Source organism: Pseudonaja textilis, chromosome 6, assembly GCF_049901715.1.
Source record: "Pseudonaja textilis isolate UNSWEBS1 chromosome 6, rPseTex1.2, whole genome shotgun sequence".
Taxonomy (NCBI): Eukaryota; Metazoa; Chordata; class Lepidosauria; order Squamata; family Elapidae; genus Pseudonaja; species Pseudonaja textilis.
The window spans coordinates 45,580,960-45,598,651 of NC_141995.1; the positions used below are offsets into that span (position 1 = coordinate 45,580,960).

General features: G+C 43.1%; 1 protein-coding gene across 5 annotated transcripts in view; it reads right to left on the reverse strand.

The window, feature by feature from the left end:
* KCNIP4 (potassium voltage-gated channel interacting protein 4) overlaps nucleotides 1–17,692 on the reverse strand; it is a 267,695-nt gene that overhangs the window by 7,923 nt on the left and 242,080 nt on the right. For all 5 annotated transcript variants that reach the window (XM_087936485.1, XM_087936483.1, XM_026699757.2 and 2 more), the window contains 2 exons: nucleotides 9,350–9,419; nucleotides 913–983 (listed from right to left, as the gene is read on the reverse strand). In XM_087936485.1, the coding sequence (XP_087792611.1) occupies nucleotides 913–983; nucleotides 9,350–9,419 (141 nt within the window). The remainder of the gene's footprint in view (nucleotides 1–912; nucleotides 984–9,349; nucleotides 9,420–17,692) is intronic.

Consider the following 17,692-nt stretch of genomic DNA (forward strand, 5'->3'; position numbering starts at 1 on the left):
ATTAAGGTGTGCAGAGGACGTGACAATTCCAGGCTCATCAAGGCAGCTTCCATAGCTGACTGAACTTGTTCTCTTGGGTCTTGGTCCAATAACTTAACTACTCCACTTCCCCGCGTTTACTATAGTGGTTTAAATCAGCAATTTGCATATATAACCCCCACCACCACCAAAAAACTTGGCTTATAAATATATTTGGTTGCCTCCATGATTCTCCAGACCAGGGGTCTCCAACCTTGGCAACTTTAAGCCTGGTGCACTTCAATTCCCAGAATTCCCCAGCCAGCTTCTGGGAATTGAAGTGCACCAGGCTTAAAGTTGCCAAGGTTGGAGACCCCTGCTCCAGACCATATACTTGGGAATCATCTCACTGTCTGCACAACATTAGTAAAAACATTAATTAATCTCCTCTGCCTAGTGAAGTATTTAGAATTGGAGAAGACCAAAAAGTTTTTAAATGAGTATAACCCTTAATTGCTCAGGAGAAACAATTTCCTTTCATTTAGCTTTAAAACAAGAAGGAATTTACAGAGGAAAGATGTTAATTGGGAGATAATGAAAGCTGAAACTTAAATACCTGATTGATTAAAATCAGGCCCTCTTTTCCTCCACTAATTGAATGTTTTCTGATTATATTAAAAAAAAAATTCCATCACTCTTCCGTTGAGGGAATATTGGTCGGAGAAGGGATTTAAGGAGAAGGTTGACTAGATAGAGGGAATGAGGTGTGGAGAACTAGAAAACCAGGACTTGCATTTTCCCAAATATTATGTTATTTAATAATAATATTAATAGTAAGAATTTGGTTGACCCAGTATATCTGCTTATGAGCAATATGGAGTATATAACCTTTTAACGAGATTTTGGACTGCATTATAGAACAGAAATAAATAATTTTTTAAAAAACAGCCTTACCTCAAAACTCACACATCCATTGTGATCTGTGTCAAATGCATTGAACAGAAAATGTGCATACGTTGTAGAATCTGGAATTAAAAAGATTGATCCTTATTAATTGCATATTAAAACTTAACACTTGGAATGACAACTTGCTATCTTTTCCTTACCTCTATTAAATATTCTTATTAATGGGGGAGGGAGGTTAAGCCATTATTTGATTATTGTCAAGCAATTACTTATAAAAAGTTAACATCCTTCTTATACTTTGCAAGATCCCAATCACAGATAACACAGATGGAGTTAAAAACCCAGTTATTATTTATGGAAATGGGAAATTAACTAAATTACACAGTAGAGTCTCCATTTATATTAGAGAATAGAAACCAAGTCACATCAATGGGGTGATTGGAACAAACCACACATGGGTGCATTTGCACATGTTATTCTGTGCTTCATATCTACCATTCCAGGTTTGTTATTTCAGGATTCAAATTCGGAAGGATGACAATGCCACTGTCATTTTTAAAGCACATCATTGAAGACCCATCAAATTATTATAAGAAGTGCCACTCAGGGCCTAGACAAGAGACATTGCTCCTAATTAGCTAAATTTAAAAATGATTACATTTCCCATTGAATTCAGTCAAATTTAAGACTCTTGTTGGCTCAGTCAAACTTCCTTTCTACCTAGCTACCAAAATGCCGCCACTCCAAATTGCTTTCTGAAACTTGTATGTGCAACTTTTGAGCTCCTTCCTAACCTTCATCAAGATTTTATCATGCTTTAGATAGAACATAGACTAATACAGTTGGAAGGGACCTCGGAGGTCATCTAGTCTAACCCACGCTCGAGCAGGAGACCCTATATACCATTTCTGACAGATGGCAATCCAGTCTCATCTTGAAAGCTTCCAGGGATGAATCTCCCACAACTTCTGAAGGCAACTTCTGTGCCACTGGTTGATTGTTCTCCCTGTCAGAAAATTTCTCCTCATTTCCAGGTTGAATCTTTCCTTGCTCAGTTTCCATCCATTATTCCTTGTCTGGCCTTCAATTGCCTTGGAAAATAGCTTGACACCCCCCCCCCTTTCCACTCTGGGGCAGCCCCTCCAATACTGAAAGGCTGCTCTCCTGTCTCCCCTGTCCTTCTCTTCCCTAGACTGCCAGGCCCTGTTCCTGCAACCGTTCATCACAGGTTTGAGCTTCCAACTGTTGCCCTTCTCTGCACTCTTTCTAGAGAGTCTCAGCACCATTTTTGTATTGTGGTGACCAGAACCGGTTGTGGTATTCCAAGTGTGGCCTCACTAAGGCTTTGTAAAGCAATACCAAGACTTCACGTGATCGTGTGAATCTAGTCCATTCAGTAACCATTTCCAAGACACAACCGCACTGAGAAAAGTGACTTATGACCGTTTTCACACTTTATGGCCATTGTGGCATCCCTACAAGTGTAGGGATTCACTGAACGACGGTGGCAAGAAAGGTTGTAAAATGGGGCAGAACTCACTGGGGCAAATGTCTTTCTTAGCAGCACAAATCTGTTGCTCGATTGTGGCCGTAAGTCGAGGACTACCAGTGCCAGTTCAGCCATTAAATGGGATCCTGTGTTTTGCCCCAGATGCACTTCCCAAGGGCTCTGCAGAGGAAGCTCCAAGAAGGAATCGAAGCTCGTGCCTGGATCCTGGTGGCCTGGGGCTCACCTGGTGCATCAGTCCCACTTAGGCCACGCCCCTTTCTCCACCCACCCCTCCGCCTGCCCATCTAAGCCCCAGATCCGGGGCTCCACCTCTGAGAGTCCAACACTTCCCTAGCTGGGCTGTGGATATTGGACGCTGACCTTCTCTCTCCTACGTTCATCTGATCTCCAATGAAAACAAGACATTAAAATGCATTTTAACAGTACTGGTCAGGCTGCTCTCTCTAAGCCACTAACAAAAATAAACTCAACCAGATCCTTCATACTTTCATACAATCTTCTCTTCCCTCAGTAGATCTGATTGTCTCACAGCCTTTACTCAGCAAAACAGCCAAAAAAAAGAAAGAAAGATAATTGCAATTAAAATCAGGCTGATGCAGGATGTTCTTCAGCTTTTAATGAGTCCTATTTAATATGGTTTCCCCTTACGATGCTACAATATAAGCTGGAAAACATGGGGTAGATTGTGAAATTCAACCCTCCTCATTCTTAATGATAGCAATGCTGGAGCCGTTGGATTTCACCTTTCCGTTTGATGGAATCGATTTTTGAATCGCATATATGACTCACATTTAATGCTCCAATCAGGCCGAATGCCCCGTCATTCATGCCAAAGCCGTTGTGCGCTTTTTATCTGACTCCAACCGGCTTAATGGTCTGAATCCGAGTGATTGGAGCTGATTTGCATTTGCACAATTAAAATTCTGCAAAAGGAGAAGGAATAAACAGCCTCGGGGACTTAATGAGGTTCAGACCAAGCTAACTAAAATGCTAATTGTTTTTACAATATTTATTAGCGTCTACGTTTAACAACCCAGACGGTAGTGTAGAAGGCAGTGGACACCTGAGCAGGATAAACAACTGGCAAATAAGGAAAAGAAAAAAGAGAACAGAGGATAAAACCATCAGCCACTAAGTTGCCGCTTTGCTTTGGAGGTTTTTGGAGAACCTCAAGATGGGGAGAAATAGAGTTGATATTGTAAAGCTATACCCTAGTCTTGGAATTTTAGGCAAAAGGAAGGTATCAAAATGATTTCAGCGGCATTATTGTCCCTCCATACATGTGTGTTGTGGTTTGCCGGCCGCTGGTGCAGCCAGCAGTGGAATCAGTCAGTGGGAAAGAATGGGCACCAGTCTGGAAGTCTGGAGAAGACTCAGATGAGGGTCCTGCATCTGATGCAGAGATGGGGCCAGGACCATCTGGGAGTGGGGTGCTGCCTTTGGAGCCTTAGGAGTCTGGCAGCAGCGAGGCAGAGAAACCAGGGGAGCCTGTTCAGCGTGCGTGTGCGCAGAGCTGCTAGAAGGCGAGAGCAGCTGAAGCAGAAGGGGTGACTCGAGAGTAAGGCTGGGAGGTGATTGCCCCTCCCATAAGGGATAAGGGACAGGCCAAGATGACAAAACCTTTGCAGGAAGAAAAGTAATTCGATCGGTTCAGATTCATTCTTGAAGCTCTTTGTACTTCAGTTGGTTTTCTTTCTAGTTCATTTGACACTTCTGTTATTGGCAGCACTTCACAGAACTGAAACGTGGGCACTTATCTCGAGGGACTGTTTGAGATTAATTACTGGCTGGGAATGAAAACAATTCCCAGCATTGCAATAAAACAAGACTTGCTTTTAAAAGAAGCCTGTGTGAAATTATGGTCTCAGAAACCTTGGTCAGAACCAGGGGTGGGATACAACAGGGTTTACTTCTGGTTCGGGATTTATGAACTTCCCTGCACACTGTGAGCCACGCGCCTGTAAATCGTCATCAGCATGCTGTGTGCAGAGCCTTTGAAACAGCCCTTTTTTCCTGCTTTTTAAAATGCAGCTGTGCCTCATTCGGCAGCTGAAGTTGAAAAATCAGGAAATAAAGATCAGGTAAGAGCCCAGGTGGGCAGTTGGGCAAAAACATCAGCAGACATAGAACTGGTTCTATGTCTGCTGCTCTTCAGAGCTACCGGTTCTACAGAGGTGGACAGAACCGGTAGAAACCCACCCCTGGTCAGAACAGTGTGTGGTTGTGCCAAGAATCACTCTCCTGTCCCATCCTGCGTCATTTAAGGCACTTCGGGGTTGAAAGGATGAGCTGGTGACATCACCATTGTCTGGGGGACACACCCGTGGGAGCTCCTTTCATGTCCCCACCAAGGAAGTGGAGCGAATGACGGGAGCTCACCCCACCATGCAGCAGCAACTGGGTCTCGAATGGGAGCCTGCTAAGCTCCAACTCAGTGTCCTCACCACGTGAGCCACAAGACTCCTAAGTATCGATGGGTTTTGTTTGGCAGGAAAACCCCAACCCTTTTCCGTCCAAGATCTTCATTTGACTAGCGTTAGCTGAGGCCTGATGCAAAATTGAGAAGGTTGGATTCATTTGTCATCCGGTGAGGGCCTCAATACTCTTTCAGGGATATCTGTAGGAGGGGTCCAACAAGTCAAGATGGCAGCTATGATGGCTTTGAAGTAGTGGAATTCTTGGCTTGCTGGGGTGGAGCCATGGTTAGAGTATAGCATTGCAGGGTAAACTCTGCCGACTGCCAACAGTTCAATCCTGACTGGCTCAAGGTTGACTCAGCCTTCCATCCATTCTGAAGTCAGTAAAAGGAGGACCCAGATTGTTTGAGCCAAGAGGCTGGCTCTGGTAAATTGCTCAGAGAGAGGGCCGTAAAGCACTATAAAGCGGAATACAAGTCTAAGGGCTATTGTTATTTTTGACTCCTTGGTTGCCGCCATTTTTTCTACATGACAAAAAAGTTTTCTCTGGGGGAAAAAAATGGCTCCTGAAATATTTGTTCTGATTCTGAGGGGGAAAAATGCTTGACCGAATTACATTTTTTAAAAAACCAACGAAGATACAGGATACTGTGAGCAGCATCCTAAATTCATTCAGCAATCAAAATGACCAAGAGAGATGGTGGCCTGGCTGCTTTAATTTCATCTGTTCTCATGGTTTTGTTGCAAATTTTGTTGCTTGGATAATCCCACCTCTCTTGCTTTGACTCATAAAAGCCAGGAAATCATTTCTCAACGCCAGCCTGGTGAGCCTTTTGATCCTGAGTGAAAAGCCATGCATGACAAGAAGGGATCGATCGGATGGTCTAGGGTCTCCTGCTTGAGCAGGAGGGGGTGGACTAGAAGATCTCAAGGTCCCTTCTGCTCTATTCTGATTGACTGATTGATTGATCAATTGATTAGCCATGAAGTGACCCCTTTCTAAACGAACTGCTGGATCACCACAGAATAGAATTCAGACCATCGGTCGGTCTTCCTCCAAGGCCGATGTTCACTACTGCAGGGAAAAAAAATGCTAGACTAGATGACCAGTCGGCCATACCTGGCAGAGTTTTTTGTTCCTTATAAGGGAAAAAGGCTAAGAGTCCTTCAGTTTTAGGACGACTATATGAGTATCATGGAGAGGTTTTTCTGGCAAATATACTGTAAGGAAATACATTAAAAAGAACAAACAACCTTCTGGTCTATTTAGGTCTATTGGGATTTCCTGGTTTTATTCCTTCAAAAATTAATCAGATCCAACCTTACTTTGGTTCTTTATGTGAGCGGGGAAGGGAGGTGTTTTTGTTCTGAGATAGTCAAGGCTACCACCTTGGCACCAAAAAAATAAAATGAAATAAAATGTCCTTTATGCTGATCTCACGCCCACTTAAATATACAGCCAGCTCCTTGTCACTTTCTGAGGAATAACCTGGAGGCAATTTTTTTCCCTGTGTGTTTTTCAACGTCTACAGTGCTGAAGCTTGATTAGGCTTACTACTGAGCCTATTGGTGTTGTGACACATCTTTTTTAAATAAAAAAAAAGGAAATGCCATCCTTTCAAATAGCATGAAAAAGAAAATGCATCACTTTCTTTCTAACTTGAAATACGCTAGGAATATGCGCCATGTGGGAAACGAACAGAGGAGAACACCAGAGTTGGAAGGGGCCTCGCAGGTCTTCTAATCCAATCACCTGCTCAAGCAGGAAGAGGCAATTCTGGACAAATGGTTGCCCAACCTCTTAAAAAAACCAACCAACCAACAAAAACAACCCATGAAAACATTTCTTAAAAACAAAAGGATGTTGGCTGTGTCATGTTCTTGAGGGCTTCCCATCCAGTTCAGGTGGAGAAATGGAGGGGGAAAAAAAACATCCCAGGGAATTTGCACATAATTTGGCAGAGAAAATTTCTCAGCGAAGAACCACAGAGTACAGAAGAACAAGCCAGGAGAAAGTCTAAATCGGGGATCCCCAAACTTGGCAACTTTAAAACTTGTGGATTTTAACTCACAGAGTTAAACGTGGGTTGGGTGGCTTACCGGGGAGGAAAGGGCCCTGATTCCCTTCATTAGCTGCAGCCGGGAACCCCGTCTTTAAAAAGGGAAGCTGAGCACATGCATGGCAGCCGATAAAATGCCCTGCTTAAGAAGAAAAGAATTGGCTGGCTTCCGTACGAGAACGAGAAGGAGCCAGAAAAATAAGCACAAAAACACCAAGTTGGCTTCCTTATTATCCACCCTGCACCAACCTATGCAAGAGCCAGGAATTCTTCTCTGATGGTGGTGGAAAGCTGTCAAGCCGGTTAAGAAACAAGGAAGCCACATGCCTCACAACACAAAGGGAGGTCAGCAGGAGAGCCTGCATTTGCATCAACTTTAGGCGTTGAGCTACCCATTTCAATGGCTTCTGGATTCCATCTCTCCAGGCCTTTCCTAAGATGACATTCTGTGGGAGGGAACGAATGCCGGCAACCCCACCCCACCGAGCGTTTATAAGGCGTCCCTGGAAGCATTGCCAGCTGTCATTACGTGGCTCTGAAGATATTTGTGGGATTTCTTTTCTCCTCCTTCAAAGCTCCAACTTGCATCTTGACTACTAGTGAAAGAGTCATTCTTTATTAGTCAGCCTGTGCAGGAGGCACATAAGAAACGAGTCGGTCTTTTATTCTTCTTTTTAGCAAGGCACGATACCACATTTCAATTTTCCTCTCCCAAGAGTTTGTGAGTTTTGGTAACTACAGGAGACAAGGGGAGCTAATTGTCACTTTTCAGAGGAGGGGCAACTCTGCTTGGACCCCTCCCCAAATTTAGGAATAATCCGATATGAGGGATAATGATGGATGAATACAGTCCTATGTCTATGGAGACTCTCAGTGCTCCAGGTCATGGTGGCCCCAAATGTGTTTTTCCAAGAGGGAACTGGGCTTTCAAGGAAAAAATCAATTTCCTTGAAGACTTTTCTCTTCTCATCCAAGAAGCTTCATCAGATTTAACAGATAATCAGAGTTGGAAGGGACCTTGTAGGTCATCTAGTCAAACCCCCCCCCTACTAAGCGGGAGACCGTACACCATTTCTGACAAGTGGCAGTCCAATCTCTTCCTGAACGTCTCAAGTGATCAATTCCGTCTGGAGTCAGAACTGAGGAAGCTTCTTGGATCAGAAGCAAAGCATCTTCAAGGAAAAACCAAGGAAGTCCAGTTGCCCCTCGAAAGAAAAGCACCCATTTTGAGACAATAACAGTCTACAATTCAACTTTTTTGAGAAGAACTGATGATCGCAACAATTTATGTGTCTAGATTAATCTGGCTTAATTTTTGAAGGTGCATTTCTTTTTTTTCCTCCTTTCCAATTCCTGCTTTTCGTACTACCTTGCCTGACAAAGATAGGTAGGAGAGAGGGGTGGGATTCAACTATTTTAACAACCGGTTCTGTGGGCGGGGCTAGGTGGGTGTGGCCCTGTGACTGGGTGAGTGTGGCTTCTTTAGTTTTGCAGCAGCCCCTCCACCCATTTTTTTGGCCTCCTGGGCCTCAGGGAAGCCTCTTTGGGGGGGGCATTTTTGCACCCAGGAAACTTCCCCGGGGCCCAGGAAGGCAAAAAACAGAGCGCAGGGGGGACAGCACCTCCACCCCATCCCAAGCATGCCCTTTTTTGCCTCCTGGGCCCCAGGGAAGGCTCCTGAGAGAACCAGTAAGACAGCGAGTGGGATCCCAGTACTCCTGATCATTGGGAGGGGAAAAAGAAATACCTGAAGGTGTGATTGGGCAGGGAAGAACGCAGTCAGCGATGCGCATGCGTGATAAGGACTGACTGGGTGGGGAGGGGCAGTCGGAGAGGGGGCGGAGCCAGCCAGGGACATGATTTGCCGGTTCTCCAAACTGCGCAGAATCATAACAACCGGTTCTATGGAACTGGTCCAAACCAGTAGAATCCCACCCCAGGTAAAAGTTCTTGGTAGCAAGCTGGGTATTAAAACCTATTAAAAGTATATCTGTTCCTTTTTTGTTGTTGTTTTCTTTATTTCTACTGTTTTCTTAATAAGACCCTTTGAAAATGAAAGAAAAGATAACGATATTTATTGCAGCTCTCCCCGCCCGTTCAAGCTAATTTGGCACAGAAAGCAGTGTGAAAACAAAGCATACCTTTGAGCCCAAAGGCAGAGTATTCTTGAACAACCAGCCCAGGGGTCTCCAAACTTGGCAAGTTTAAGACTTGTGGACTTCAACTCCCAGAATTCTCCAGCCAGCTATGAATTCTGGGAACTGAAGTCCACGAGTTTTAAAGTTGCCAAGTTTGGGGATCCCTGGGCTAGCCTGTGGCTAAGACATAAAGACACCCATGAATGAAACCCCAAGAAACCTTTCCAACCATCCGTGGAAACGCATAAGTCACTGAATTCCCAAGACCACCACCCCACTACCCCCCTGGATATTAAAGCCGTGAGACGTAACGGGGGGTGGGGTACATGCAAAGAGGGCTACTTATGCCAAAGGACTCACCTCCCTGTGGGAAGAACTGAGAGTAAATCTCTTTGAAGGTCTCTTCATTAACAATCCCACTGGGGCACTCCTAAAGAAAGTGGCAGAGAGGCGTGTGAATAACAAACCTATTCTCCAGCTGTCCAAAGCACCACAAACTCACACAATGGTTTCAAAAGCTTAAAGGGGTCAAGGGAGACAATTGCCTGCAAAAGGAATCGGACTCTATATGCCAACTCTAGGCCTTCCTCTTATTTCCTGGCTCCACATTTGCTTCCCGCAAGGAGACACGGAAACCCCCTGATAGGATTCTGGCAGTTAACTCCATTAAATCATGAGTCTCGAGCCAAACTTCCAAAACTTTCAAAGGATTTATTGGGAGTTAACATGCCGGCACTGCCTGAGTGGATCCGACTCTGAGACACATCATTCCTTGTCACCCTTGACCCTGGTTTTCCCCCAGCCCTCTGGGTGTATCGTAATTCATATTCTCCAATGGGACACCTCCACAGCCCAGAGTCTTCAATCATGCTCTCCAGTTAGAAACTTCAGTCGCCTAGTTACTATCTTTGAAAAACTACTCTATTTATGGAATGCACTTTCAGTTTCCAAACTGCCGCACTGCTCTTTCAAACCCCTTTCCCCTCTCCCTTTCTGTTGGCAACTCTAAAAAGACCATAGAAATATTTTATGAGTTGACACCCCTGTCTTCCCGCACTGAAGCTCTGGGAGCGACTGGCCACTGCTCCGAGTACAATTCTATTAATACAGGTAGTCCTTGACTTACAACAGTTCATTTAATGACCGTTCCAGGTCACAATGGCCCTGGAAAAAAGGGACTCATGGCAGCTTTTCACATTTACGACTGTTGGCAGCATCCTCCAGGTCGTGTGATCCAAATTCAGATGCTTGGCAAACTGACTCCTATTTATGATGGTCGTAATGTCCCGGGGAGTCACATGATCCCCTTTGGTGACCTTCTGACAAGCAATGTCCATGGGGAGGCCAGATTCACTTAACGACTGGGTTACTAATTTAACGCCCACGGGGATTCACTTAACAAGAGCAGCAAGGAAAGTCGTAAATATGAAGCAAACCCGATTTAAGCAACGTCTCTCACTTAGCAGCAGAAATTTTGGACCCAATGGTGTTTGTAAGTCGAGGACTACCTGTACAGACAGCCCACCCACCACCCTTTGAACCCTATCAAGGAATTCTAGATTTTCTGTCCCTCGGCTAATAAAATGGTCTCTTGTTGAAGTTCCCTTGCGAGGAACAAAACTTAGCGCCTTTGTTTGAAGCCTTCCTTGTTCTTCACGTCTGATAGGAAAGATGCAATTTATGTAAAACTTCCCCAAACCTCAGCGATGGCATCCAAGGGTGAGTGTGGCTGGCACATCATGGCATTATAGAATATGAAAACATTTCTACCCCCCACGAGAATCACTGACCAACGTGCTTCAAAGCATCCCAGTGTAAGCAGCTAGAATTGTATTTGCGCAAAACTGGAAAATTGAAAAAATTCCAATAGCAGAGAAGGTGATAAAGAAATATAATGGAATGTGCAGAAATGAGTAGATTGACATTTGCCATTAGAGAGCAACAAGAAAAAGAGTATATAAAATTTGGGATTTATTTTATCAATGGCTAGATAAGAAAACAGAGAAATAAAATATATTAATATATTAATACAATATAATAGTAAGGATAATACAATATAATGTTAGGTAATAATTGATTATTGTGAAATGAATGACAATATGAATTAGGTTTTGTAAAAGTTGAGACTTGCTCGAAAAGGATGATGTGCATTTGTAATCATAGTCTAATAATGATTTGATAATAATATAATATTAAGTGGACAATAGCTTCATACATTATGAATCGTAACATAAAATTAGGAGGGAAAGACTGTTGATATTGTGCACAAGGGATAAGTACCAACCGACACACTGTACAATGGAAAGAAGATTTTATTTTGTGTTTTGCGTTTTTGTGTTTGTTTATGTTTGTTGTTAAAAAAAAATACTATTAAAAAAAAAAGCATCCCAGTGTTGACACGGCCATTGTTTAGAAATCTCTTGTTCTTCTAAATCCATTTTATCCCCAAGGGAAAGAGCGAGTTACATCATTCGGACCAGATCGATTTGAATCCCGTGGGGCAAACGTTTGATCCCTTAACCAACCCGTCTTCCGCCCCTCCCAGGAAAGGTGAGGAGGGACAACCCAAGCGATCAGTTTCAGGAAGACCTCTTAAATCAAAGGTGGCCACCTTTTAGATGAGTTATTGCCTTTCAGGATGACCATTTATAAAAAGACAAAAAAAAATATGATGACGATTCTTCTGGGGCATGAAAACGATGCAAATACAGAAGATCCCTTGAGAAAGTTTTTCACTCTGAAAAGAGGAAAATGTCTCATTGAGCTTTTATTATGTCTGGACCTGCCTTTCTCTTTTTCTCTACAGGACAGAGAAAAATACATTCAGAAAGTCAGACTTTGCTGCTTTTAGGGCAGAGGACCTCAACCTTGACAACTTTTAAGACTTGTAGTCTTCAATTCCCAGAGTTCCTCAGCCAGCAAAGCCAGCAAAGTTAGCTGAGGAAGTCTGGAAGTTGAAGTCCACAAGTCTTAAATTTGTCAAGGTTGAAAACCCTTGTTTTAGGGTTGTGTAGTGTGAAGGTCCTTCAACGAGCTTTCAGAAACAAAACTCCCCTTTCTGAGGCAACCCCAATTCATCACTGTCAGCCTTCAAGATTTCTTTCCTTTGCTTTGCATCTTTCGGCTGCCATAGTAATGGGGGGGGGAGGGGTGAAATAATTGGGTTTTGTGGGTGTGGGAAACGTGCTGGGGGTTTAGAGAATGAAATGTATGAGTTGGGGAAAAACTTTCTTGTTTATGCTTCTTTGGGGAAAAACTTTGGGGAAAAACTTTCTTGTTTATGCTTCTTTGCTGTGCTTTGCACAGGTGCAACTCTTTATCAAAAATAGGCCAAAGTCAATGGAGAGATGCCTGCATCACCACCTGAAGATGCCCCACATGACATTATATATAACTGTAATTGGATGGACCATTTGAACTATGGTGGGTGGGAACGTTTCTATCACTTTGTATATGGGATTTTCGTGCTCAGTTCCTCAGATTCAGAATTCCTTTGATGCTGCCACTTGATTTCTAGTAAAAGATGTTTTTCTCTATATTAATGGAGTCTAAGCATTTCTTTCTTGGATTTTGAATGGAGCACTGCCTGACATTCACCTTCCAGGCTGTTCTCCCCCAGGGCCCCATCCCAAATAACACTTTAAGGGTGGACCTTTGCTGGCTAGCTGGAGTTCACACCTCAGGTTGCTGATGCTGAGAAAGCAGGGTTGTACATGAATGTCGGGTACATTCTCCAGGTAGGATTCAACATTTCAAATTCCAATTTCAAACTCTTTCGGAGAATTCCAAGAAACATGCACCATAGTATTGGGATGGGCTGCTACTGGTTCGCACCTGTTCGGGCAAATTCGATGTTAATTTTACATCTGGTTTGGCGAACCAGTAGTTGCAATGACTGGCTGGCCCTGCCCACCTCGCCTCTCCCAGGAGTCTCCACGTGGCCTGTTTTGGATCCCAGGTAAGTGCAGGGCCCGCTAAGATGGGATTAGAACTCATCGTCTCTTTCTGATTGGCCCAAAGTCATCCAATTGGCTTTCATGGCTAAGGCAGGACTAGAACTCACAATCAGAAATGGTGTGGGGTCTCCTGCTTTGGCAGGGGGTTGGACTAGATGACTTACAAGGTCCCTTCCAACTCTGTTAATCTGTACCTGTGTGTCTCCTGGTGATTGGCCCGAAGTCATCCAATTGGCTTTCATGGCTAAGGCGAGACTAGAATTCACAGTCAGAAATGGTATAGGGTCTCCTGCTTTGGCAGGGGGTTGGACTAGATGACCTACAAGGTCCCTTCCAACTCTGTTAATCTGTATCTATGTGTCTCCTGGTGATTGGCCCGAAGTTCCCCAGCTGGCTTTCATGGCTAAGGTGGGACTTGAACTCTCCATCTCCTGCTTTCTAACCTGGTACCTGAACCTCCAGACCAAACTGGCTATCATTATAGCACATAGTACAGTTGTAATAGTGCAAAATGTTTTAACGATTGATCTAGCGGAGTCACGCAAAACATCTTCCCCAGAGTACTTTAAGATTTCAATTTCACAAAGCTTATCTCTTCCTTCCCTTTCCATTCTGGAGCAGAAGAAAAATCCAAAAAGTCAAAGGGAAGAGGGCAGACATGGCATCACAACCCAAGTCCCACCCCTTGTGTCGATCGTGCTTTCTGCCTTGTTAATTTCCACAAACACAAGCATACGTATGGGTGCAGCTGCTTCCCTGGAATGGCATCTCCCAATTCAAGGCTCGGTCTAAGGAATCCCATCAATAATAACAACTCGATTTGCCAGAGGTTTCTATTTTCTCTACAACTAGAAATGCAAAGCAAAAGAATCGTCCTTGGAGCAGTTACAATGCATCAAATAATAATAATAATAAACTGGGTTTTTAAGCATGATTTTTGTGCCTGAAGTTTCTATTTTCACACTGTTTGCTTGGTGACTCTAAAGGAGAGGAGGCTCTAACTAACCTAATTATAAAACTAGGAGTACAAAATAAATACACCAAAGTTCCAAACCATTTCATTACAGCTAATGGCCTGGTGACAAGGGAATCCATCTTTTAAAAACAGAAAGCTAACGGTAAACAGGGGGAAGACAAACCGAACTGTGTAGAGGATGTCAGGCCTGTGTGTTTGACAGCAAAACCAGCACATTATTCTGAATACCTTTGTAATTTTTACTTGTTAGCTCCTACCATGTTCGAAGATAAAATAAAAATAAATACAAAAAATCTTTGCTTTATATAATAACTGGCGGTGTGCAAAGTTCCTTTTTCATCGTTGTCATAAGGGCAAACGGTCATTGTTCAAGGCAGTTGCTAAAGGAGGATTGTCTCTGGTTGATAGAGGAGAAATGCCAGGTTGTATTACCAGAACCAAAGAGTTCTTCTTCTACAATAAGACTTTCCACTGTGATCCATTAAACCACCTGCCACCTGGTTAAACCAAATGTTGCATCTCTCTAAAATACTCCTTTCTTCTCTTCGGTTCCCAGGTGGACAGATTATGTTTCTTCCATTTTTCTTTCCTGGCCCTTTTCCCCATCCACCCGATTCTTTCATATTCACTCAAGCATATTAAGAACAATCCTACTGATGGATTACCCAATTACGTTAATTATGGCGTTCATTTCGCACTGGGTAAAATTTTGGCAACTCAAATGCCGTTTGAACGACAATCATTCCACGGAAGTTTAAGTTTTTAAAAAACAGGCTCATGGAGCAAAATGAAGACTCATTATTGCATTAATTGTAATATTACACTAATCTCAGCAGGAAAGAAACTCAAGGGGTCCCTGTTAAGAATGATCTGAATATTAATGTTAAGACACTTTCCTGAGTATTTCCTCTCCAAGCCCAAAATATGTTTTCGATACCATCTCCAGCGGGTGCAAAACCTACATTCTGCATGACATTGTTCTTTCGAAGAGATTGGCCATTCATCAGTAGTTTTCTTTAATTAGTGTTCTTGATTCCATTATGCTGCCTACTATTTTTTTTTAAAAAAAAAAGCAACCTCAATTATCTGTTATTATCTGGAGGGGAGGTTAGAGCGCTATTAATTTAATACTTTAGCTGTTTTCAGCAGAATTAAACTCTTGCGATGGTTGCCTTCATGCCTGAGCCAACTTTAAGAATTAATGAGTGCATGCACTGCTGGCCATAAGACAAAAATAATTACCAAGGCATATTTGATGTGGTAGCTCATAAAACTTGAGTTACAAGAGTTTTCAAGAGAAGGGAAATGAGTGACAGACTCTCCATCCATACCAGTGGTGGAATCCCAATCATTTAACCACCGGTTCTCTGCCCTAAGGATTTCTTCCAACAACCAGTTCACTAAAACTGCTCAGAAACTTAACAACTGGTTCTTGTGAACCGGTGCGAATCGGCTGAATCCCACCACTGATCCATCCCCTCGGATTTGCAGAAAATTAGCTAGGTTCTTCTTCTTCTACCCCACCTCTCTGTGCCCTTCCCTAAAATTCCCAGAAAATAGGTGATAAAACCTAACATACTTGTGGGGATTTGGGCCTGCAACTTGGATGGTGTCAGAATAAAGAAGGAAAGGCGACGTTAAATCCCAGTAAAATAAGGGGGACCAAGAGAAGGAAGCATCCTCATGGAATTAGGGCTGAAAAAGCAGTTGGCTGGAGCACATTTGTCCTTGATTTATGACCACAACTCAGCCCCAACATTTCTGTTGCTAAGTGAGACATGCGTTAGGTGAATTTTGGCCTTCGTTTTGATGATATTTCTTGCCACCATTGTTAAGTGAATCACTGCAGTTGTTCAATTAGTCACCTGGTCATTAAGTGAATCCTGCTTCCCCCATGGACTCTGCTTGTCAGAAGGTTGCAAAAGGGGATCACATGACACCTCCCGGGATGCTGTGACCATCGTAAGTACCAATCAGTCGCCAAGGGTCCAAATTTTGATCACGTGGGCTATGGGGATGCCACAACAGTCGTAAGTGTGGAAAAAAGCTCATAAGTCACTTTTTCCAGTACTTCTTCTCTCTTGATTTAGTTATCAGAGAGCGGAAAGAGAGAGAGAGAGAGAGATATGATAGAGAGATAGAGAGATAGAGATAGATAGATGGATGGATAGATAGATAGATAGATAGATAGATAGATAGATAGATAGATAGATAGATAGATAGATAGATAGATAGATAGATAGATAGATAGATAGATAGATAGATAGATAGATAGATAGATAGATAGATAGAAAGATAGAGAGAGAGAGAGAGAGAGAGAGAGAGAGAGAGAGAGAGAGAGAGAGAGAGAGAGAGAGAGAGAGAGAGAGAGAGAGAGATTCGATCGTATTTGCTTTCTCTTTAATTTTAAAGGGTTTGATAGAAACCTCTGGCATTTCCTTTTTCCAGAAGTTTTTCAATTTATTTTCTAAAGCACCAGAGGGCAGGACAAGAAACAACGGATGGAAACTAATCAAGGAGAGAAGCAACCTGGAATTAAGGAGAAACTTCCTCACACTGAGAACAATCAACCAGTGGAACAGAAGTTGCCTTCAGAAGTTGTGGGAGCTCCATCACTGGAGGCTTTTAAGAAGAAGCTGGACAGCCAGTTGTTTAAAATGGTCCAGGGTCTCCTGCTTGGGGGGTGGGGGTGGTTTGGACTAGGTGATTACAAGACCCGTTCCAACTCTGTTTTTCTTTTTTGTATACGTGGGTAATCATCGTTCCTCTGAACTACTTTCTTGGTTTATTTCCTTTCAACATTTCTTTAGATAACTTATTTTTTCAGTATAGTTTCTGCTTCTCATTTTAACTCAAGCTATGAGAATCCCCCCTTTTAAAATCAAATTTGAAACACCCTAAGAGGTTAAATGATTTCCCCACCAGCATCTCCACCACAAATAAAACTCATGGTGGCACCAAGAATAGACGGACTGCCTCATTCTCAAAAATTCAACTGGGGCTCAAGAGAGTCCAGGAAGGCAGAATCAGGAAGTGCTTAATGAGATCAAAGGGTTGACATTAAACAGAAATTGCGATATTCAGGAGAATTCTTCTAGCCACCATCCTATCCATGGGCCACTCTGGGCCTTCCTTCCAGAGGAAGATATATAAAATCGTAGCCTCATACAGAACCAATAAATCATTATTCCAAGTACTGGCTGTAGTACTGGCTGTACCTAATTTTTATTTATACCTGCACAATTTCAAATTAATAATACTTTTTTCCCCCATACTCAAATTAAGCTGCATAAGAACTTTCACTTTTAAATGGCTGGTGTTTTATATTTGGGACTGCTGACAGCCTTTCCTGGTATTAGGCCCTTGTTTTATCCAGGCCCAGAAAGAATGCAATAGGACGTGGAGAATTTGTCTTTCACTGCTTTCTATATCCCCATAAGTTAATAGTATGAAACTTCTTCCCGATAATCTTGGCTTCCCTGCCTGTTTACCCATCTGTAACTGTATTCAGGTGGAATTGTAGGGAAATAAGGGAAGTGGGAGGGAGGGGCATTGAGAGGGGAGAGGACTGGAGTGGGGGGAAAGGGAAGAGAGAGTGGGGGAAGGAAGGGAAAGGAACGAAAGAAGAAAGGAGGAAAGGAAAGGAAAGGAAAGGAAAGGAAAGGAAAGGAAAGGAAAGGAAAGGAAAGGAAAGGAAGGGATTGGGGAGGGAAGAAGAAAAGGAGAAAGGGAAGGGAAGGGAAGGAAAGGGAAGGAAAAGAAAGGAAGAAG